General features: G+C 53.9%; 1 protein-coding gene across 1 annotated transcript in view; it reads right to left on the minus strand.

Moving 5' to 3' along the window:
• LOC128275426 (epidermal growth factor receptor) overlaps positions 1-22,969 on the minus strand; it is a 31,948-nt gene extending 8,979 nt beyond the window's left edge. The window contains exon 1 of the mRNA XM_053013919.1: positions 22,759-22,969. Within this exon, the coding sequence (XP_052869879.1) occupies positions 22,759-22,969 (211 nt within the window). The remainder of the gene's footprint in view (positions 1-22,758) is intronic.
• Between the last annotated feature and the right edge of the window lie 751 nt (positions 22,970-23,720).

Below are 23,720 nucleotides of genomic sequence, written 5' to 3' on the forward strand. Positions count from 1 at the left end.
CCATGTAGCACACTGACTATGCGCGGACTGTTTTTGGAGTGGACATTCGATCGATTGATGGCGATGGCGTTTGGAAAACGATCGTTCGATCGTTCGATGTGACACGACCGGCCGTTTGGCATCGCCATCCTCGTCGTCGTCGGTGGTCCTCGGCCGCGTCCCGTAAAGTGGTCGTTAAACGGTTACAAGCAAACGGTGTAAGCTCCCACCACAGGGCGGTTGCGTCGATCGCCGAATTTCGAGACCCGGGATTTCTCTATCTCCCGTTTAATGACGTGGGCTGTTTGTGCCTTTGAATGTCTTCCTGATTGTCGGTCGGTGATGCTTTGAGATGGTCCTTGTCTCGGAAATTGATGCTCAACCAAATCACCGAGACCGCGACCAGCACAGGGAAGGGAGAAAAAACGGTGGAAATAAATGCCAGCACGATGATGATGATGATTGCTGGGGTTGCGGGGGACCGCGGAATGTGCGTGTCCCATTTCGTGTCCGTCAAGTGGCCACTGGCGGCAACTGTCAACTCTCTCGACTGAGAGATCAATAATTAGCCCGAGATGGCCGTGCGCCATGGCGAAGCGGTCCGAATTGATTAGCGCGCGCGATCGGCGGTGGCCGCTGCACCGATTTATGCTGCGGCCGCCGCAGGAAGCATTCGCAACGAGCACCACTCTCTCTCTCTGTCGAACGATAATTACATCGCAATCCCTGTGGCGCGTGCCACTCGACTCGAGGGACATTTATTTTTTCTCTCCTCTCTCTGTCTCTCGCCGGCAGCCACTCACGAAACGCACGCACGCACGCAGAGCACGGTGAGTGATTTAATTTTTATAAATTGGATCCCCGGCCGGCGGCCAGCGCGCGCGTGCGATTCGCGGATGGCCCACATTCCGGCGCGATGGCGCGATGTGTTATGATAATGCAGAGAGTGAGTCCCCCGGGGGGGGCGGCGATGGGGTTTTGGTCCCTTCGGTGATTTCGCTGACCGCGCCGGTCCGGTGTCGTGGTCGTCGGAGGGACTCGTTTTTGCCGAGTGATTACATAAATTAATATTAATCGCGCGTCACTAGGAACGCGCGGACAACCTGTCTCGACGGGAGCCAGTTCTTCGGGGCCCTTCGGGTGGCAGGTACCCGGTGCATTTGTGTGTGTGTGTCCAACTAATGGACTCCTTGCGGATGGCGGCGAGGCCGGCGTATGATCGATTCCTGAACGCCAGCAGCCAGCCGTCCGAAATGTCGATCGGATCGCGCTCCAGATTTAATTTCACTTTTTATCGTCCCAAAACAGGTCCAACGGGCAAATCCGCCGGTGTCCTAGATACAAGACCGCCCCGACCCCGGAGGCTTAACGAGCGAAACGTCAAATAAATGCAGTTTAGCGTTGTTTATCCGCATCTTTACCGATCGCGCCCGGTGGTTCCATTAGAGAGAGAGATCAACCTTCTCCACAACAACTCCTCCTACTACGACGAGGGCGCGTTGTGTCGGCAACCCACACACGACTACGCACCGTAGGATGTGGGCGCGTGGCCCGGGGCTGCTTTTTGGCTGCCCCCGCAAGACACCCACACCCACTCATAGTCCGACCGACGCCACGCGACTTGCGCGACCAAAATAAAAACATTTTTTTCAAGAGCGCGCTTTCCACTCGCTGAAGCTGAGAAACCCTGAATCGATCGGCGATCGAATCGACGACCGAAACAAGGTTGAGCTTCGTTCCGGGTGCGTAAGGAGACGGTGCGTGCGGTTGCGCAACAAACCGGTGACGCGTCCTGGGTGGGTGGATCTTCGCTCGAGAGCTGACTGAAGGCTGCACCACCTTCGCAGGCTAGTAATTAGTAATGGCCACCGGCAGTAACCCACACCATCCAGCGGCCAGCCGGACGCAAACAACGCCCAATGAACGCCACGGGAGCGCGTACGCACGATTTCGGACACTTGCCTGCTTGTGCCTTTTGCTGAAGGACATCCACCAGCACCAGCACCCAAAAAACGGGGTGCTGGCTTTCCAAACGGGGCCTCATTCAAATAGGGGCTCACGGCAACCCAGAAACCCAGGTCCATCTTCAAGCGCCTCTCTCTGGTCGTCGGTTCGCAGTTGTTACCAAATCACACTTTCTACGGAAATATTTCCGCCCAACACAACGCCCGACCGGCCTGAAAAGGGTGAAGTCCGACGGGGGGGTTTGTGTTATTTTTATGACTTGCTCAACAAGCCGCGGCGGCGTAGCACCAGAAGTACAGTTAGACCAGCGAAGCGAGAAGCGAGTAGAGCTCACGAGTTCCAGTTCGGGAGGCCGAGTAACACGTTCCCCAAAATCGAAGCAGAGGAGCGAACGGCAGCATTGGGCAGCAAATAGAAGCTGCGATCGGAGCTCCGAACTGCGATCGCTAAACGTTTGTAACGAACTCCGGCAGCTCGGCAGTCCGGATTGGGCCGACGCAAAAGTAAGTCCCTATTTTGGGGCATCTTGATGATGGAATCATTTTCCATGCAGCAGGACTGATCATTGATTCCTAATTGATGACAGTTTAAGCAGGATGAGGAGGATCGCAGCAATCGCAAGTACGCAACTCCAAACAACGGAAGAGACTTTTATGAACTTTCTAAAGGACTCTTAATTGGCTCGACGTCAGAGCTTAGAGCGTGTATAGTTTTCAAATTATTAGTGTGAGGAAAAGAGTAGTGACTCTACCTGAGTTCTCCATGTGTGTCTTGGGATAGTATTCGGGAATAGCTATTCTTCATTAACGGCATTTAGTGATCCAGTTAGAATAAGTAGTCGAAACTACTTGCTTCGACATAAGGAAAGCATCACAAGTGTATAAATTAATACTTGAAGAGTAACTGGAAATCTCCAACGGATTCTTTTGCATTGTAAACAGTGGATAGACAGTCTGTGGACTAGTCTGGGGGAATGGCCAAGGACTTTCGCGACCTTGCCTGCATCAAGGCACTTTAGGCTCGTCCGTCCGATCGATAATCTATTAATCGCTTTGAAGGCATTCAATGGAAAATCACACGATTTGCAATGATAGATTTGCAGAGCTCCCGTCAGCTCCCGCCTTGCTCGGACTTGAATCTTCTGAATGCAGACGTGGATGCGCTCAATGCTCCTGATCAGTAATAAACTTACTTTTCAGCCTTACTATCTATGTTATGCTTGGTGCCAACTCGTGGGCTTAGGAAGTTTTCTGTTGGTTAAATCCAGATACCAGTAACATAAGAATCACTGTTCGGTGCAATGAACAACCTGCTCTGGAGGGCTCACTGGATCAACTTCAATCCAAATATAAGCATAGAGTGCGATTGACGGAGGGCAGATTCTAAAAAGTTAGAAACAATTTGTCGAACGGTGAATCTGGCTGCTCCATTGGTAACAAGATTTACGGTTTGTGGCCGCTGTCAAAAAAAAAGCTGACCCCACTTTCGGGGCTACCCAACAGAAAACCCGGGGGCCCGAGTGGGTCCGAGCGGGGCCTGAGAAGGAAGAAATAAACGTTAATGTTGCTTCGCTCCCTACAAGGCCTACCCGGCCCGGAACAGATCCCGGCCATCCACAAAGAAGCGGCCTCAGATGGAGGAGCCCATGGAGATGAGGGAGAAAAATGAAGAACGATGACCGACAGAGCCACAGAGCGCGAGAGCCCGCCGCCGAATGATGGATGGCATATGGTGATGGTTGGCCGTCGGTGGTTTTTCCTTATTCCTTCGCACTCTACGGCTGCTGCTGCTGATGATGATGAACATTTGTCTAAAGTTTCGGAGGTCGCGAGAATCGTTGTTGTTGTTCTCAGCATCCGCCAGGTCCTTCTCGAGAGAGAGAGAGAGGGATTGGAATTTTCGGGCCAGATTGATGGCCGCCCCGAGATGAGGGCTGAAGATGATAAAGTAAGATGGAACGAGCCATGGATGCTGTTGGCATCATCGCACACACACGCGGCTAGTTCGTCGCTTGGTTCGCTCACAAATTAATGACCCTCACACGCAAACGGGTGGATCGTGAGTTTTCGGAGGTTTATGGCACGGTTCTCGCGCGGCCCGCGACTTTGTCACCGACCGACCGACGGCGTTGCGGTGTCCGTGCCATCTGAAAGGCCAGTGACTAATTACTATTCACGCATGGCGACATCGCGATCGGCCCGACAACCTCGGCGCTGAAGTTCTTTGTTTTTGCGCGAAATTTCTTAGTTACATAAGTGTATTTCCGTTCCCGTTTCTCGGCTTTGGTATCTTCGGCGGACGGACGGGCCTATTGGCCTTTTACGCAGTCTCGAAAAATCAATATTCACCAAGGCCCCAGGGCCAGAGTGCTCGTGTCCACTCGGGGCGCTCGGCGTTCGTTCGATTTCAATTTGTGGCGCTGCGCGTAGATGAAGCAACGCCAGTCGCGGGTGAGACAAACAGAGAATGGCCATAAACTTTACGTCTTTACAGCTCTCGCAGCTTGCAGCGATGGAGCTAAGAGTGTGACCCCGCCGTGCTTGTGGTGTTGGTGTGTGGATAGTTTTATGATTTCGTCACGAGCTCCGTGTCGCTCGGGAGACTGGCACTGGCAGCATCTAACGCGATCTAAGAATTGTCCGTTTTTTTTGGGCCGTAGCCCCGATCTAATGAGTCCGACCAGAGGCGGAACAGTTTTCACTAATTAAAAGTGCTTCTCGGTCTTGGACCAAATTTCCCGATCCCTCGGGCGCGCAACAGGTGGATCAGGCCGTACTTCGGGGATGTACGGCCATCGAACAAAAAATCCCAGCACACCATTTGTATGTGTGGCTGGAAGACCGGCTGGTGCCGTGGGCCATTAGTTGTTGTTCCTTGGCTATAATTAATTCTTCTTGTTGTGTCCAAACCATTTGTCAGCCACCCGGAGCCACCTCCGGCTCCGGCTCCGGGTGTGGATGGAATGTGTTGGGATTTGTTATGCTACAACAACACCGCGAGCGAGCGAAGGTGGAACCGGTTCGTCCGAACGTCCGTGAGCACACAGGGACTGATAACGAAGAACTCGATCGAATCGCCACAATCGCTGGCATTGGCACCTTGTTGACGTATCAATTCGTACCAGGAGTTGAGGTGCAGAAATTAGGATTCGGAGACGTCCAACAGACCGAGAACAGCCCCTTCGCGGATGGATGGCACCCAGAAATGTGCCATTAATCACACCCGTGGTCTCTCTCGATTATGTGACGATTGGGACAAATTATCGCTCGTAATTGAGCGGAGCGGTGTGCGTGAGCGTTCGCGTTGGTCCTACACCTGCCAATGGGCTCAGTTCGGTCCCGTAGGGTTAGTTCCACCGAGAGGAAGACAGCGAAGGCCAAACATGGCCGGCCGGACGGTGCCTCCGACGTCATTCGTCTTTGTTGACTTTAAGTCGCCAGCCCGGAGCAGGGTTGGGTTGGGTCCATTAGTGCCGCGCGCGACTCGGCCCGTCGGTCGGTCGTTGTAAAATTGAAATCCCAGTCGTCGTCGCCGTTTTACGATGCGCTCTGCCCAACCCAGCAAGGTAGTAAAAGAATGTTTCAAATCTGTCGCATCCATCTGTCATCCTCCATTGCCTTCTGGCCGATTTGCGTACCCGTGGCCACGACTCCTTCAACCGACCGTCCGACAAAACGTTGTACGCTTTTCGCATTTCAGCGCCCGATACACTCCTTTTTTTTGTTTGTTTGTGTAAAAAGCTTTGAGGCGGCGGCCGAGAAAGACGAGAAATATTGTTTGCGTCAGTTTGATTTACGAGTTGGCGCTGGGAGGGAGCAAAACCGGAAAAAGTCCGCCAGGCGAAGAAAACACACACAAAAAAAAGGAACCAACGGGTATAAATAACCCGAGCGCTCCTCGCGTGTAAATGTGTGCTCGCGGTTGGCGCTTGGCCGCCGACTGACGCGCCAGGCGTGAATTGAGCGCGCGAGCCGCCTTACGGTGCGCAAAACGGCCGCTCAAAAGACATCAACTCCGCGTCAAGCGAGAAACCTCCCCGGCGCGTCGTCGTCGCCTTAAAATTTAATGATCGTTTTTCGTTGTTTTCGTTGTATTCCTCCTTTCGGCGCGTGATATCCCTTGGCACGGATTATTATTGACACTCCGTGTGTTCCGAGCGAACGCGCGTTGCATAATGGGCCGGGTGTGTAAAAATTGAATACCTTTTATCGGCGAGCTGGCCGCAGGACTCGACCGGCCGGCCGGCCGGGTCCTGGTTTTACTTTAATGGTTTGCCGACGCCACCACCGCCGCCGTTGGCCATTAGTGTCGGGGAAGCCGAAAGGGAACATCCACAACGTTTTGTTCGGCCGAAAACAATCGATCGACACAGCCGGGCGTTCCGTCGGGGCCGATACTGTCAGGCGGAAAGATTAATGAATCTGCAGCCTGGGTGCCTTCGCCATCCGATCCTTCCTCTTTACGGCGCCACGATTGATGAGGTGAAAATATTTGCATCCCGATGCTAGCCGAGTTCTTTTCGCCTCGAATCTTTCCGATCAAATATCTTGCAACCCGAACACCCTTTTAGGGGCTCCTATTCCTCCAGACTGGAAAACCGTGAGCCATTTGGGTTGGCCACATGGCTCGCGAGTAATTGCGACCGAAAACACTTTCAGGCCGATGGTTGCGAAAACGCTGGTGACCGCTAAAACAAAACGGTAAAACATATAATTTCGAGCACTGCGGTCTAATTGAACGCGCGCAAATCCAGCTGTGCACTCGATCGATCGGACATCGGAAAGACCATTCGAGCGAGAGCCTCGCATGCGAAGAAGAAAACGACACGAAACGAAGCCCTAGCCCGCGAGGCCTGAAGCGAGTGTAGCGTAGACAGCGATTAGATTGATCCCCGGAGACCCCCGAAACCGGAGCCTTCTAAGCACGAGAAGCCCTGACACAGAGGGCCTTTTTGGGGGGTTGGCCCGAGGACTCGCGGTACGTAAAATCAATCACGCATCGCATCTAAAGAAGGTCAAATTATAGACCGAACGCATCACTCGCCGGGCCTGGACGGCCCCCTCAGCGTGAAAGGTTAAAAGGAATTCAAGGTGAGATGTGAGGGGCCCCGAAAAGCGAGCTCCTAGAGACCGACCGGTAGCCGCCCGGGGCTGATCCCGGGTGGACGATAGGAGCCTAATCCCGCGGAGCCGTGATATGGGATTCTGGGCGGCGGGCGGCGACCAAAATGTGGCCACCGTTTCGGCGGCCTCGACGAAATCGTCGTGAGGACTGAACTCCCTAAGGCAGCAACCCTATCATTTTCGCTTATCCCGCGCGCCTGGAAGTGTTCTGAAAACGTGTAATTAAATTAAACATATTTTAGCCAGCGAGCGGATCGCGGTGGCTGATCGAATGATCGCGTTCGATCTCGATTACTCGGCATTGGTGAAGAGATTCGCCGCCTCAGCAGCAACGAATTGGGGTCGGGCGAGTGAACGAACAATTTTAGGACCTTTTAGAACTGTCCCCCGAACTCGAATTACATGGCGGGGGCCCCTCAAGGTGAACTCACTCCCGCGCAGCAAGCAGCAGTGCCGAGTGGATAGAAGTTTTATTGCCTCCGGAAGCACCGAAAGTGCATCGGACGGACGCCCTGCGAAGTAAGGTATGCCGCACCAAGATAACCTTCTGCAGGCAGCGTTCGGGAGTCACCGTTTGCTATCAGCTTCGGGTCGGTCAAGGACCGGAAGTCACTCGGGCAGCAGACCGGCGCGGACACACAACCGGCAATCAAAATTCGTCTCGTCCGAAGCGAACATAAAAACAAGAGCCAATAAGGAGCCGGACCACAGGTGACACAGAACGGCCGGCGCCGGCGAAGAAAAACGGGAAAAAAACCCAGAAATCCGGGGCCTGATAATATCGATTGCCCATCCGGTGGCCTCCCTGATATAAACGGGAGCTGGTCGACCCGAAACCGGTCTCGTCGAGGCGCCCCCGTCCCGGCGACCCTATAATAATAAACAACCGGAATATGGCGGAAGCGGAAAACGGAACATATCCTTACCCGTGCCGGGTGATAGGGAAAGCTTGGAAAGCAAGAGAAGCAAAAACAAAAACAACCTACATTAAAGGGCACGTTGCCCACTGCATCAGGGGGAGAAAGAGAGAGAGAGAGAGAGCTTTCCGGGTGCGTTGCGAACCGGTGCATCCGGTGAGGGCTAATGAGTGGGCAATATTAAAAAATGCGCCATGCACAAGTGCACGGTCTGCACCCAGGGCTCGTGCGGAAGCTGCTCGTGTAGCATCTGCGGGCCCCGGGCCTCGGACACACGTGTCGATAGCACCCGGAGCCTGCAGCTGGCTAGTGCATTTCCGGTGATTGCGCTAAGGTAACACTTTGCGTCGCAATTTAGTGGAGCTTGAATTATGACGAAAATTGGTTTAAGTGAATATCTTTACTTCACAAATTTGCTAGCCTACTTTTTCCCAAATTGCTCGAAACTACTCGAATGTGCTCGAATAGATGTTTATGTGAATATTTTCACTTCGCAGATTTGCTAGACAAATAGTTGTCAAACTGCTCGAAACGGCTCGAAATTGCTCGAAACGGCTCGAAACTGCTCGAATGTGCTCAACAGGGTGGCTTTTAATTGGCAGCCCTCGGGGGTTCGCTCGGAGGCCCGGAATTCCTCGAATGGAATGTAAATTTGCTGTGATTTCTAAGCCGCAGCAGCACGCAAATAATTATCGAATGCACTTTTTTCCGGCATCGCACACACACGCTAATTGCACGGCCGACGACGATTGCGATTGCACCACACACTCAGGCGGTCGCCCTCCGGCTCCGGGGGTGTCACACATGTGAGGGGACGCGAAATGGAGCCAATTATTCCGTTCCTTCATCGACCGGGAAGGGTTCAATTGAACTTATTATTTTAATACTGCCCACCGCCGCCATTACGCCGTGGAATGTGGCTGGAATGTTGGAGCGGCCCTTCGCGGCATGATCGATACTTTCCCAATGGGTGACACACGTGGCCGGGGCCCGCGAGGTTGCAAATTTGGATGCATTTTGCAAAATCACTCGCTGCCACTCGTTCGATGTGATTGGATGTTTTTGCTCTGAAACGAACGATACCGGCCGGCCGGCGGGTAACGTCGTGATTAGGCAGTTTCTTCGAGCGCCTCGAGCTGACCTGGATATGGTCGGCCTCGGAGTGCTGCTGCTCTGCCTGCTTTGCCCTGACGACAATTATCGAGCGGCGAGCGGCTGCGCCATTCGCTTTCCTAGGAGATCCCAGCCAGTTTTTGCTACCTTCATGTCCAGTATGGTCCACTGCGGTGCGGTGAAGCACACACAACGTGTTATCAGGAGGCCTTCCACACACGTGGCCCGGGGAGGGAAATATCCACATTATCGAACAGGTCAGGCAGCAGGTGCCCGAGAGCGACTGTGAATGCGAAATTCCTATTCCGATCGGCCACAGCAACAACTATTCTAGGAATGCGCCGTGCTAGAGGGCCGCATTTACATAGTGCGCCTTGACACGACTTTCGAAGCTCGGTCGAACGGGAGCAGCGGACATTCTTGTCGTTGCCATGCGAACTGCTCCCGTCATTTTCACGCAACGAATGCTTGCGACGATTTACCGAATAATAGAAAACAAAGTGCGCGATATCGAATGCGCTCTACAATGTTGGGCACTTGAATTCGAGCACTTTGCGACTTGCGGCTTGAGACACTCAAGACACACACTCTGGAAAGAGCGCCCCCCCTCGAGTGGCCCCCGTCGGTGGAGACAAGAATTAATCTTGTCTCTTCTAGCAGTTCCAGCACCTTTCTCTGCGGGTCTTCTATCTCGGGCAACGCAAGCACTTCAGCGCCCGTTGTTCGCCCCCTAAACCCAGGCACGTGATTTCCACGTTCCGGGCTCCGCGCAGAAGAAAGCACACGAGGAGCGACAAAAAAGTGGGCGACATTGTCGTGGTGCACGCTGCGTCGTCAATTACCCACTCACTTCAAGTCGCCAAGTCGCAGCCAGGCAGCAGCCCTTCTCGGAAGGGCTGCAAGATCGCCGTCAACGAAAGCGTCAACCCGCCAGCCGTTATGAGCGGCACCGTGTTGTTAGCCGTTTCGGCCGATGTTTCGGGGGTTGTTGGTGGGGTGAAACCAAAACAAAAAAAAACGGGGATTGGAATGGAAATTAACGAAGCCAGCCGAAGGGGCTTAGCTTATGTTTCACCACGCGCGCGCAAAACGCCCAGCAGCATCCCAAATCACGCGTTTTAACATAGAGCCCCACACACAAAGGAGCTCGTTTCATGGTGGCTGTGTCTCACCTACTACATGTGTATCATCGTTAGTGCCATTGTCTGGCTGTTGCGTGGTGGAAGGCGTGAAAAACGCTAGTTTACGACGACGACGGCGACGGCCACCTACGATCGGGCGTAACTCAACCCACAACGCGGCACCGCGGTCTCGGTGGAGCGTGAGTGCCAGAAGGTTTTTAGAAAGTTAATAAACTAGCCAAAAAAACGCACTTTTGCTGTGATAAATGCGTTTCATTATAAAGATCCCATGCCATTGTATTTCAATGTTGTTTAGACGATCCTTGTCTAAACGGATGTATTTCACTAACAGTCCTCAACACTCACAATGTTGGACGAATAAATAAATCAGTATTTTTATTCGCAGAGCCACAGAATGCTGTTTATCCTATATTTTTTCTACGATTTCAAATGTTGTTCTTGTTTTTGGACATCCTTGACGTGGATCGCCTTCAAGACTTGTATGACCATCAGCAATCCATCTTTTTACTGTATTAATTGAAGGCGATGAGTCCTTATACATTTTCAATATTCGTTAATAAATTTCGTTTACTTTTCAACCTTCCAAAAATAAAAAATCAATCACTGCACGATACTTTACTTTTTCCCTTGTAAAAAAACTGTGACACGTCGATACTAAATGGCTTGAAATGAGGATTGACATACGTTCATATGAAGAGTGTACCAACATAACAAAAAAATAAGGTTAGCATCAGCGCACACTGTTATTGAACCGCAAAACTTATTGAACCACCCAGCAAAATGGTGTCGTTTTCACTGACATCACGGGAATCTGAAGCTGCGGATTCGTGCGTTGTTTTGGGCCATCAGTTTTAGGACAGCGCGTGATAGGGCGCCCCTTTGTTGAGTGTGGCTAGAGTGGCGGCCCGTACCGTTACCGCAGCCCCCGTTGACCATCTGGCTCGCTTGGACGGCCAGCACGCCGCTGAGTGGAATTGCTAATGCACGCCGTCGTCGTCGTCGCCGTCGTCGGCTTCGCAACACGAGGCGCATCTTCACGGAGGGTGAAGTGATGGGCCGATTCCAGCCCCTTTCGGGGCGTCAAGCATCGTCACGCCGAAGACGGGGAGATGATTCAACGGTCCCAGGGCCCGGGGGCCGCCAACCGGTTAACCAACAAATCGACGGCCGGCGATCGGCGTGAAAAGTATCCGTCGGTTTGCCCGTTTTCCGATCCGCGTGCTGTGTTTTGTTTCCAATTTTTCACTCCATCCGCAGCCAGGTCGGGGCCCGAAGGAGGATTTCTAATTTCCATAACACCCCGCGCCCGTTTACCAGTTCCTCTCTGTGGGTCTCTACGTTGCTCGCAAGCGAGCGTGGGAGTTTCCCATGCATAAGTCCGCATAAGACGGTGGGTGGCGCACGCGGCCGGGTGAGTGATACGGTGCCTCGGTTTAGATATTATGGTAATCGGGCCGCCCCAACAAGGCACGGAGCGACGGTAACCGTCATTTCAGTTTCATTTCCGTCGCCGGCACACGGCACACGGCACGCTTTTTGGCATCATCGCGATCGATCGGCGATCGGCGATGCTACAATAAAAAAAAATGGGCCCAAGAGTCATAAATCTTGGACGCCCGCTGGGCCGGTGGGGGCGACAAAAGTGTAATTCTTTGTTCCGAGCCGCCAATAAATTCACCCTCAATTGCCTTCACCTTGCTGCCCGGCTGCTTATTACCGGACCGACCGATGTCCGGTCGATCGGGTGGTGCCGGTCTAGGGTTTCCGATTCGCAACGCTCGCAACGTGGGCACACCATAAATTCCGGTGGCGACGGCGGCGAAGGGCTACCGTTTTTGCAAGACCTAACGGCGCAAGGTCACACCCTTCATTTGAGCTTCTTTAGGGAACTTTTCTCAACTTCTTCATGTTATTGAATTAAGTTTTGGTTTAAGCAAGCTGTTATCGATGCGATCGGGGACTTTCTAGGCGGCCCAGGAAGACTTTGCGAGTTGCCCCGTTGTTCGCCTTTCTCATGACATGACCAGCCCACCGGAGCCTGGCGAAGCGCATACACTAAACCACGGTAAGGCCTTCCTACAGCTTTATATTTTCCTCTCGGACGTTGCTAAGAGATCAGTTTTGGACGACAGAATGATCTGCTAGCTCCGTTATGTCGTTGTTAGTCTTAACTTTAGACGCTAAGGTGATGATTGAGATGACTTTGAAAATTCGGGCGCCGATGTCTTGCTTCGTGTTCATTCCATTTTTTCACACAGTACCAACTCAGCTCATTTGTCTTCACTGGCACGAAGCTTGGCACGCAAAATCTTGGGGAGTTTGGCAAAAAACGTTGCTTGTCAATTTGCGAAGAACGTTTCAGATAAATCATGTACCTTAATGCTGCTTCAAAAACCTTGTCTCATGTTTTTAAAGGCATCTTTTCGCCAAATGCCCCGCCAAAATGCAACAAAGGTCGTGCAAGGATGTTGTCCTGTTCCACGGCTTGGACCATCGGGAGGCGATGCTGTCGATCGCTCCAATCGGTGTCGTGCAAATTCCTTGGCCGGTCCCACCGGAAACCGCCGTGCGCTGCGCTAGTACCGAATGCTTTAGATCTTTTCCCGCTCTAATGGCTCCCCGGTGAAAGAAAAGGCTCATTAATGAGTGCGCTGCGCCTGTCGATCGACGACGGCCACGGGACGGCCAAGAATGCTTCGATCCTTCGAACCCAAACCGCGCCGTGCACCCCAATTCCAATAATTTTCGGTCCGTCCACCGAACACGGTGGACACCGAAAGGACGGAAAAAGGGCGAAAAAAATATTACGAAACATGTTAAACCGATTTTTCGGGACCTCCTGATTCGGGTCTTCCGATTCCGACCTCCTCGAACTTCCAATTGTTTCTGTTCGTTTCCCCCCTCCCCGCTGTAATCGGAGCGCACCAGCGTTTCCTTTTTAGGGCTGCCTAGCGGCACCATCCTGTTCCTTCCTGTTCCGCCGACCGCCGTCGATGGTTGCAGCCTTTAAAAATCGAGCTTCGAACAAAAACCGATATTAATTGGAAAACGGATACCGATCGGGGGAACGGTGCATTCCCGTGGCGACAGAACTGCGTGCCTGGGCGCGAAGGAACGCCGCAAAGCGAACGGCTCGAATTTCTTCGCGTGGAAGGAGACACAAAAATCCGCTCCGAAGGCATTCCCGCGTGGCCTCTAAGCCGTGCGGCCTCCTAAGTGCTTCGGACGGACGGAGACCTCCACATTTGGAGCTCCGGGATCTTTCTGGGAGTCGTCAGCCTTTCGGATGGGGCGGCTGTGGCGGCTAACGGGCCGCACACAGTGGACACACAATCAAACGAAACAGGCAAAAGGAACATTTGGGCTTTGGGCTTCGAAAAAAGCCCCCGAAACGGCGGTTTGGCGAGAGTCGCGATTTTTACGACTCCCGCGAGCCGATCCGCGCGGGAATTTCGGGAACGAAACGGAACGGAACAGAACCCGAAACCGATTAACATCATTTAAACATTGCGCGAGATAAGTGGCCGCGGCGGCCCCAGCGTTCTTTCTGTTTTTGCTCTGCCCCCCATGCACACCTCGCTGTGTGTGTGTGTGTGTGCGTGAGAGTGGCGCAGGAAGCTGATAAGTTCCGAGTTTGGCCATCGGGCAGGTGGTACGCGACCGAGCGAGAACGAGCGAAACGATGCTTTCGATCGGAACCAAACATTTTGCGATCGAAACATAAAACGATCGGCACAAAAACCATTACCCAAATGGATTCCACCGAGCGGCAGAAGGAGAGAGCCCGGCCCAATGTCCCGAAACTGGCGAAACGCACAAGAATGCCGTGGTTCACGTTTGATTTCGGCCGATACCGTGTTTCGCCACAAAACAGAACCGACTTTCGGACATGTTTATGCTGCACTTTTGCATTGCAGCATAACCACGATGCGCCTTGGAGGCCCGAGGGGGGCCAAGGAACGCCTTCTGGCGCGTGAAACCCCTCCACTTGGGTGGAGGAGAATATGAAAACCGGCCACTCAACGGCCGGCGCGGCGCGGCTCGGCTCGAACTTGCTAACCAGCGACTTGCGCGCTACGTAAGCGACGAACCGTAAGCACCGTAACCGAACATCACGCTTCAAAGGTCATTCTCGTGATGGCAACATGCTCGACATCGCTTTTTCGTTCTTCCCTCTCTCTCTCTCTCTCTCTCTGTCTCTCTTTTTCTCGCTCTCTTTTTCCTTTCGCTCCAGGCCGGGCCGGGATGGGACTGATCGTGATTTATCGATCACCACCGGAGCTCTCTTTCAGGGTTTTCTATTTTGCGCTATTTTCTACAGCCCTTTCCACGGTTCCCTTCCCGCCGGCAGGCTTCGCTGGCCAACGGGTTACAGCTTTTCACCTAGCCCTGTGGTCCTTGGCCCTCGCCACGCAACGGTGTGCGGTTCGCGTCTCGCGTGCGCGCTCCGTAAATTGCTTTTCAAACTAAACAAGTAAATAACGATCGTGTCTTTTTGCCTTCTAGCTTTTTTCTGTCTCTGTCTCTGTCTCTCTCTTTCTATCTTTCGGCCATTTCTACGCAGTGCACGGTGTGGCAAAAAATCGAAGGCATTAAAATAAACAGAACGCGTTACGTTCCCGCGGGCAGCAGAACGAGCTTCGCGTTATGGACCGAACGTGGTGGCGCCATCTGCGAGCGATAATAAAAGTGTATCACGCGCCACAGAAGCAGTAGTGAGGGAGTGAAAGAGAGAGGGAGGACCGTCGGCCAAACCCGTTCCTGGCGCCTCGATCCGCACAATTAAACGCGGAATTGATTAAACCTTTCTAAACGGTTCCTTCTCGGCCGTCGTTCGGCCACCGTTGGAAGTTGGGGAAATGCGATCGAGAAATGGCCAGAGAGGTTAGTGGGCACCACCACACAGCACAGTCCGACAGTCCCCGTGGCCCCCCGACCGATAATGGCGCATGCGCGCCCAAGTCTTGAACGGCGCGCGCGACACTTCCAAGATTTCGGTGACCGCAACTCGGATTAAGCGGATCGCCTTTGCGAGTAGAAAAGCCGTAAATCTCCCCGCTCGAGGTCCGCTCGGTGCGAAAGGCCCTTACAGGCGGGCCAAGCCGAGCGGCCCTATGCTCCTTATCGCCCTCTCTCATTCTTTCGCTTGCGGGTCTTGCCACGGTTTCTGGCTGTTATCTCGCCGGCTGGGATCTCTCCGCAAGCTCGTCGGAGCTCAGGTCCCGCGATCGTGTGCGCACGAACTTTTATCGTGATCGTGTTGGAGGAGGGCGGCCGCCAGATCTTGGGCCCAAGATCACCCGCCCGCGGTGCAGTACCCCCCTCCAACCGCACCGGTGGGTCACAAAATGCAGTCTGGCGTGGAAATTTGACCCACGGAGAGAGAGAGAGACGGACACGGAGAGATTTATAGTGCTACTCTAATTTACGACCTCGAGAACGTCCCGGCGGTCCCCGGGAATTGGACACGGGTTGCGGGCACGGTGGTATGTATATTTCACTGTCCGTGACTTTCTTTCGCCCTCCGGCCGCGAGTCTCTCGGCGACCGCGTTGAATGGTGGGACCCCCCCCACGGGGGACGTGGACCCGACGTTGGGACTTACCTGCAAGAAAAGACGGAGAAGAAGGGAAAATATTTTGATTAGTCACAAGCTCTGGATCACAGGCTCTCGGGATCATTCTCTGGCTCGGGCTGGAGATGCTCGCTGATAAAATAGATATCGGGACCCCGGTTGGTCGGTACTTCGTAACATCGTAAATTACCCAATGTTTGTATTCCGCGCTTTCCGCGGTGATCGACCGGGGGCCGCAGGTATCCGATGTCCACCCGGACTGTCACCTCGGAATGTGGCTCGGGGAAGCCACACGGAGCCGGAGCGTGTGATATGTTCATTCACGTTATGAACGCTCCCGGTCCCGATATGGATAGAAACCCCGGGCGGACCGCGGGCAGAACCTGAATGGACACGACACAATGGTCGACATGTTCCGTTCCGGATCATTAGCGGGGAGCGCTGCTGCGTAGCGTATGTCTCAGTTATTTTCGGTTCTCCCTCCCGTTCTTCTTCTTCGCGGCACCAAAGTCATTGGACTCCTGGCGTGGTCTCTGGAGGCACCATTTCGAATCCAGCACCCGGCGGCCCATCACTTCTTCGATGCCTTGGCTTGCCTCAAACCACAAAAATTCAAATTAAATCATTTTTCCCGGACCGGGACTGGACCCGGGCCGGCTCAACGACTCACGGGCTGCGGTCGTTTAATCAACTCGCCCGAGCCTCGCACAAACCGCACAAATGAACCGGGAGGGAAGGATTGCCGGGGGGAGTCAGGCCCCCCACCGGGGGGGGAGAGGCTTTCGATTAATCGAACCAGAATGAGTGTTCCATTCTCGCCACACTGCGGTGCGACTAGACCTAGACCGCCCTATCTCTATGCTCAGCTTTCGGCCACGGCCAGGAGTGAGGCTTCATCATCACGCGCCCCACCGGCTCTTCGCTTCGCTCCGCACGCTAAACGCTTTCAAAAGGCATAACTATAATGTTGAAAATATTAAAATCATTTCTGACGATCATTTTTATCCGATTTCTGCATCATCACCATCATCCACCGCCACCTCGTCATCGTGATCGTCATCGTCTTACTCGCTTCGTTTCGTCCGTGATCGCAAAGGCATCTTCGCGGGCCGCGTCGCGGTGATCGAGCCAAAGGTGACTAGCACTCGCTCCAGCACACACACACACGCGGCCAGATTTATCGTACAGATTTAAAAGACCCTGGGAGGGAGTCTGTGGCCACCAATACCAAGCGAAAGGCGGTCTCCGGATCCCGTACCTGATCGGTGTGCGCTCAGGTACGAGATTCCTTCAGCTGATCAGCTCTCTCTCTCTCTCTCGCTCGATCGGCCCCGGGGCCAGAGCTGGTTTCTTAGAGTGTGTGTGTGTGTGTGTGTGGTAGTAGATCTGTGGTCTTTCGAGCACAGCACACTTCCTAGTACGCGAGTCCGTCGCGCATTCCTCTGTGGCCGCCCAGAGCCGAGGCTGGAGACCTTCTGTCTCCTTCTCTCCCTCTCTTCTTGTTTTTCGCTTTTACTAAGCGTTGTCGTGGCAACGGAGAAAAGATCTGGTACCTTTTATCGGCCCTCGTCTCTTTCGCCCGCCGAGGATCGTGTTTCGCGGTCTCCGCCGCGATCGTCTAGGTTTGCCTTCCAGCGAGTCGCTCGCGTCTAGGAGGAGCCACGAACCCACGTTCCTTTCTTTCTTTCGCTTCTTTCGGTTCGGTGTCCGAAGAACCCGGGAGATTGGTTCACCTCGGAGCGCGCGCGCTTGACCCTCAGAGGGGTCCTAGAGCGAAAAAGGTTCGTCGTCCGTCCGTTCGTCCGTCCGTCCGTCGTTGGTATTTTCGAGTCCGCTCGAGTGCTTCCCCCCCTCCTGCGTTTTATCGTCCATTCCTTTTGCCCAGGCCGGCAGGCTCTTGGCCGTCTTCAACAGGGAAGGTCTGTCTCAGGAGTCTCGACTCGCAGCAGCAGCAGCAGAGATAAAGGAGCGAGATTGTACAGAAGAGGCCTTCCCGAAAAATGGTTTCCGTGAAACGGACCGGGTGGACCGGGTGGAGGATCATTTGAAAGTCATTTCGTGGCCGGAGGAAGGACTTGCTGGCCATCATAAAACCACCAGCAGTCCGGGTGACGTGTGAGAAAGACGCTCTCCGTTTGATTGCCTGGCCTGGCCCCTGGCGGAGGTTGCGATCTAGCACCGATCTGTGAACTCTCCATGCTGCTGCTGGAGCCTTCTATTCCTGACTTTATGGCCAACCAACCCGGGTTGGAGCCACATATGCCAGAGGCCGCTTCCTACATATGCAAACGGCTCACGCACACGCACGCGCAGCGAAATAAAACATTTACAACCACCCAGGGATCTCCGAGGGGGGACTGAGGCCGTCAGACAACCCCTTCTGACGCTCCACACACGGCGGGGACCAAACCGGTTTCGCGGGCATTCTAATTGCTCGCAGGCAATATGGTGGCCCTGCGCGCGATCCTGGGCACCACTTTCCACGCTCCAACAACAGATGATCGTCCCCGGGGGGGGATGCGACCGGCACGGGCCACTGTTCCGTTCGCGGTTCCATCGTCGATAGCGCCACACCGCTGACAGCGGAGGCTTTAATTAGAGACCGCTGGGCACTGTGTGTGCGCCGTGATTGGCCGTGATTGACTGTGTCTCGCTGACTGATCTCCCGCAGGGCTCCTAGGCGATCGCCAATCGATACGCACACGCTACACACACACGAGTATGTCACACCCGTCACCCGGACCTGATACGACGGGCGCGATAACCCAGAACGGGAACTAGGCGGCGTCTGGTCTTTCATTAAAAAATGGCGCGTCCTGGCGGCCCGGGTGTTCGGATAGTTGAGGGTCTGCTGAGCGCCAGTTCTTGAACCGCAGCCCGAATAAGCTCGGTTGGGTTCGCTTTGATCGATGGTGAACTACGAACTCGATTCACTACGATCCTTATTAAATATAGGGTGATCCATCAAGTGTTTAAACTACCGATTACTTGACTTCTAGAACGTCAAACTTCATTCTAGGAATTGTAAACATAAGGCAAAAACTTTGACATTTATAGATTGGGACGTTATACGCCCCATCTTCGGAAATCGAATAATCAGTTGAAGTGGTGTTGTGAATTGACCTCCAAAAAGATGCGATTGGACATCATTGGACTATTATCTTTAGGGTGCGGTGAAAGATAACTGTTATTCGCACAAACCAGCAACAGTTGATGACCTAAAGACCGAAATTCAATTTGCTATTGCCGAGATAGAATCAGAGACTATCGATAATGTAATCAAAAAGTGGGTCGACCGAATGGCCTAGCCAGCCGTGGTATATGTTTGACCAAAATTGTTTATCTTGTCATAAATAAATGTCATGAATCAACCTTTCAAATAAATGTTCAAGCATCGAAAAATATTTAACCGTTTTCTTTTTATAACCAAATGAAATTCTAAATGCCTCACCCTATATTCTATTTGAATGCAGTAGAACCTCCCCGAGGGTCATCCGCGCAATCCTCGGAGGTCATCCTTTATTCTTCCAATAAAAGTCCGTCATCAGCTCAGCATAGGAAAGAGCTGGGTGCGCCGAGTACTGCTGCTGCTGCTGGCAACCACTTCCAGCGAGGGTCATAACCTGACTGACCATTTGGCTGTGAAGTGCGCGTTGCGGTACATTATGCATACTTCGTACTTCGTGAGCTCCCAAAACGACCAGGCGGCCAACCTTAAGCCAAAAGGGAGGCGACAAACGACCATCTTGAAGCGCGCGGCCGCAGCTTAAGGTCTTAAACACGAGCAACTCGCGCCACCTCTCGCTGGCCGTGTTTTGCGCTTCGAGAAGTGTCAACAACTCCAAGTGCTGTCAGGAAATTGGGAACTCCAGCGCTTCCACTCCCGCGGCGAAGAATTCCCATCCAACACTGTCAACAGACGAGTCTCATTTCCGTGTCAACGAAGAGTTCCAAATGTTTGCTCCAAATTCTTCGGGGACAGCCGGGCGCGCGCGCCCGTGGAAGAGAAAGTACCGCCTGGCGGCCCCTTCTTTCTTGCGCCGCGCGACAACCGCCGCCGTTGATCGATCGGATGGGGATGGAGATGGGACATTACATCAGACACGGGGAGGGTCACAGGTCCGATGATTGATTTCTACGACGCTCGGCCCTCGGCAGCCAGCAAAAACCCTCATTAACTGGCGCGTTCCTGGGTTCCGGACATGGATAGGAAGTACATCGCACCGCACTCCGATCCCCGGACGACTCCCTTGGGGATCTTGGGCGCGTTATCGTCAAAACGTGACTCGGTCGTTACGAACCTCCACAAGCCGGGACTCTCTCCTTCTCTCTTCTTCTCTCTCCCTCACTCTCTCCCTCACTCTCTTTCTCTCCTGCTCCAGTGCTCCAGAGCTTCGTGGTCGGTTAATTGGGTGAACCGTACGGGTCAGCATCACTCGGGAGACGCCAACAACACCACCCAACTTCTGGGACTTGCGACTTGGAGGGCATAAAAAATGGGCCCCCCATTAACCTGGCCGGCCTGGGCGGTGGCCACACCTTTCTTGGGGCCCTTGTGGAGTTTTGCACTAGCCCCGAGACCCCCGGCCGCCCGCCACCGTTGCCGAAACGTCAGCAGATTAATCAGCGGCATTATGTTTCGCGAAGCACCCGCGAGGGAGACTTGGCGCGCGTGTGTGTTCCACGGCCCGGTCCCGGGCCCGGGTGCGTTAAAAGCATCTAGATAAAGATTAATAATAATGTACCCGCCCGGTTGAGGGACCCTGGACCCTGGACCTGAGCGAAGAAATGAGAGAGAGCGAACCGAAGACCACGAAGACCTCGCCCCGGAGGCTGGTTGCGCTGGGCGCGGGACTCTCTCATCGACAACATCATCATCGGCGGCGACGGCGGCGGCGGGTGGCCACCCCAAAACCTGATCCCTGCCCCGTCGTGCAAGGCTTCCAGCCTCCAACAAAAGACGGCCATTGTGTTCCCGCCGCCGCCGCCGCCGCCCGGTGAGTCCTGAGGTGAGTCGTGGTTGCCTGTGAGGCAACGATCGGGTTCGGGTAATGATGGGCCCCCACCGCCATACCGTCACGTCCCGAAAACCACGCCACCCGCCCCAGGGGGTCCTGCTGCTCGATCCTCGATTTTGTGCATCTCATCCCGTGCGCTGATCTCCCGCGCGTTTGTTGTGGGCTCCGTTCCGTTCTCCATTTATGATTCGCATCTTCAACCCTCTCTCTCTCTCTCTCTCTCTCGCTTTCTTCTGCGCTGGCCCCTGGGTCTTGCGGCCGCGGAAACCCCCCCGGTTCGTCCCGCCTGTTCCGCGAACCATGTTTAATCATAACGATTATGTTTATTCTAACAAAAGCCGTGGCTCGACGAGAGTTCGCGCGTCTCGGGTTTCCACGTTGTCCACGGTCCGGGGAGGGGGGGTGGCCGGCCATGCACCCACCAGGTCCACCAGGCGTGAGGGCCGTGCGCGGCTAAAGGATGCCGCGGAACGCTAAATTATAGGGTCCCGCGCAAGGGCGCGCTCTGCTCTAGCTCTGCCGGTGGCGCTCCGTGAAGATTTGGCAAAATCTTCCTCCGAGATCCGGTGGAGGATCGAAGCGTTCGTGGTCTGCCACATAATGGACCCGGCCACAGCCCGGCCAGGGCCGGCGGGCCTCGATTTATGCACTTTTGGAAGACTCCAATTGTTCCGTGGAATGGTGAGAAACAAACAGGTCTTCCCCGGCATACGACGGATGGGAGTCGGAGAGGTCCCAAAAGAATCAGGAAGAGGTGTCCAATCGACTAGATCGACTTTTGGATTGAGTAACCTGCGGACAACCGAGAAGCTTTCAAGGATCACCGAATTAAGGGTTGAAAGTTTAATAAACTCCCATCGCATTCGAAACAATTTTATAGTTCAGCAAAGTCTTGAGGTCTTGTCCAAGCTCTTGTCTATCTTCTCTAAGGAATTCAGGTATCTGAGGGAGTCTCGTGGTCAACAAATGATGGAAATTCTATGCAATACATCTATGTCTACATTAGTTCCTATTTTCAACACAATCTGAAAAGTTCTTTTTAGGAATGGCCTGAAACACATTCTTCGTTCCGACTCCTATCTCAACTATTGACTTTTAAAGGTATCTCCAGAGCAGCCTATTGAGTTTAGCGAATGGCCAGAAGTCACATGATACTAAAGTAAGGCGAAAACGATCTGGGTCCAGTTATACAAAAACTTCACGAAGAAGTTGACCAAGAATTGAGTCTCTCCACAAATCCGGTCTTTTTAGAAGCATAGCATTACGTAAACCAAACTCATTCTTCAAATAGTATTCTTTGTTGACAATTCGGCCATTTGGAAGGAATTCACGATGACTGACAATCCATGACAATCAACTTTGGATCTTGAGGACTTTTGTACCGAATGGATCCTGACGGAACGAATACCTTTCGAATTACTCGCATCGATTCCCTCATTTTTGGGTGCCCCAAAATCGAACCAATCGCCTGTCCCCGCTCGGGCCCTCGGGCTCTGGGCTGGCGTTCTTATCAATCACCCGCCTAGAACTTCCAACCCCCTCCCCAGCCCCCGTTGGTGACAAGCTGAAGCGACAGAACCCTTGCCCGCTGGCGCATCGTCCGCCGATCGACCGCCGAATAAAAGCCATCGATTGTGGAGCCACATCGTCCGTCCGTGTCTGTCTGCGTGTGTGTGTGTGTGAGCGTTACAAACGCTCCTTCCGAAAGAATTTGGAGCAGCACCGTCCGCCGTGTGTTTGCACAGCGCCCAGCACTCGCACGGTTTGAATGTTTACCCAACTTATGCTGCTGATAAGACCGGTCCCCGTCGGTCGGACTTATTACCAGTTTTCTTCCCAGCCAAGGCCCAGCACCCCGTGGTAGGCTCGATAATCGATAACGACGACATCGAATCGACTTGGTCACGCCGTGCCGGAGGCCACTTACTTTTTCCCTTCACGAACTCGGAGTTCTTCTCCTCGTGCTGCCGCATCTGCATCTGGCGCTCCATCTGCTGGCGCTGGTGGCGCTGCCGGTACGCCTCGTAGCCCTTCGGCTCGCGGCCCTCGGCGGCCACCAGCAGCAGGACCAACGCCACCACCACCGCGGCAACGAGCGCCGTGGCGTGTCCCGCTAAACTCGTGTTGTACCCCTTCATATCGCTGCTGCTGCTCTCGCCGGCATTCTACGGAATGTTTTCTTCGCCCGCAACTCACGGCTCCCGGAGGATCACTCGCAGGATCACTTCACAGGATCACAGGAGGACGTGGTCCACCGTCACCGGCAGCTCATCGCTATGCTCTCTCTCGCTCTCCACCGAAACACCCGGCCGTATGTCAACCCAACACTCACACACACAAGAAAGGCAGAGACAGGGACTATTTATCTGCGAGGCACACACGAGCGCGCGAGATGTCCCGCGATGTCTCCAGTTACCACTGTGGCCACTACTGACGCAACTGAAACGCAAAACGCCACCCGCCAGCACAAAGGAAAGGGCGACGGAAAAGGGCTCGTTACGTTGCCCGCGTTATATTCACCACGACTCCGAGTCGTTTCGCAATCACTTTCGGCGCGGCGCGAATCCACTGGCCACTGGTGGCCAGCGACCCAAACATAAACACACACCGAACTCGCACACACTAGATGCCGCTGCCCCCAAGCACACCCGGCAGCACCCCCCGGGACACTGTCACCAGAGCGCCCTTGTTGGGCACGAACGCCAAGAACGTGTGCGCGGCGCGCAATCGACCGGAGCCGGCGTCACGTTGCCGCGGATTTTGTTCCGCTTTTCTTCAGACCCAACCCCCCTCTTAATCACTTCGAGAGGCACTCCAAGAACTGGTGGTGATTCAGAAGTTGATAGACAATCTGTGCTGGTGACTCGTGCCGTGCTGTGGTCGAAATCG

The sequence above is a fragment of the Anopheles cruzii genome, chromosome 3 (genome assembly GCF_943734635.1).
Source record: "Anopheles cruzii chromosome 3, idAnoCruzAS_RS32_06, whole genome shotgun sequence".
Taxonomy (NCBI): domain Eukaryota; kingdom Metazoa; phylum Arthropoda; class Insecta; order Diptera; family Culicidae; genus Anopheles; species Anopheles cruzii.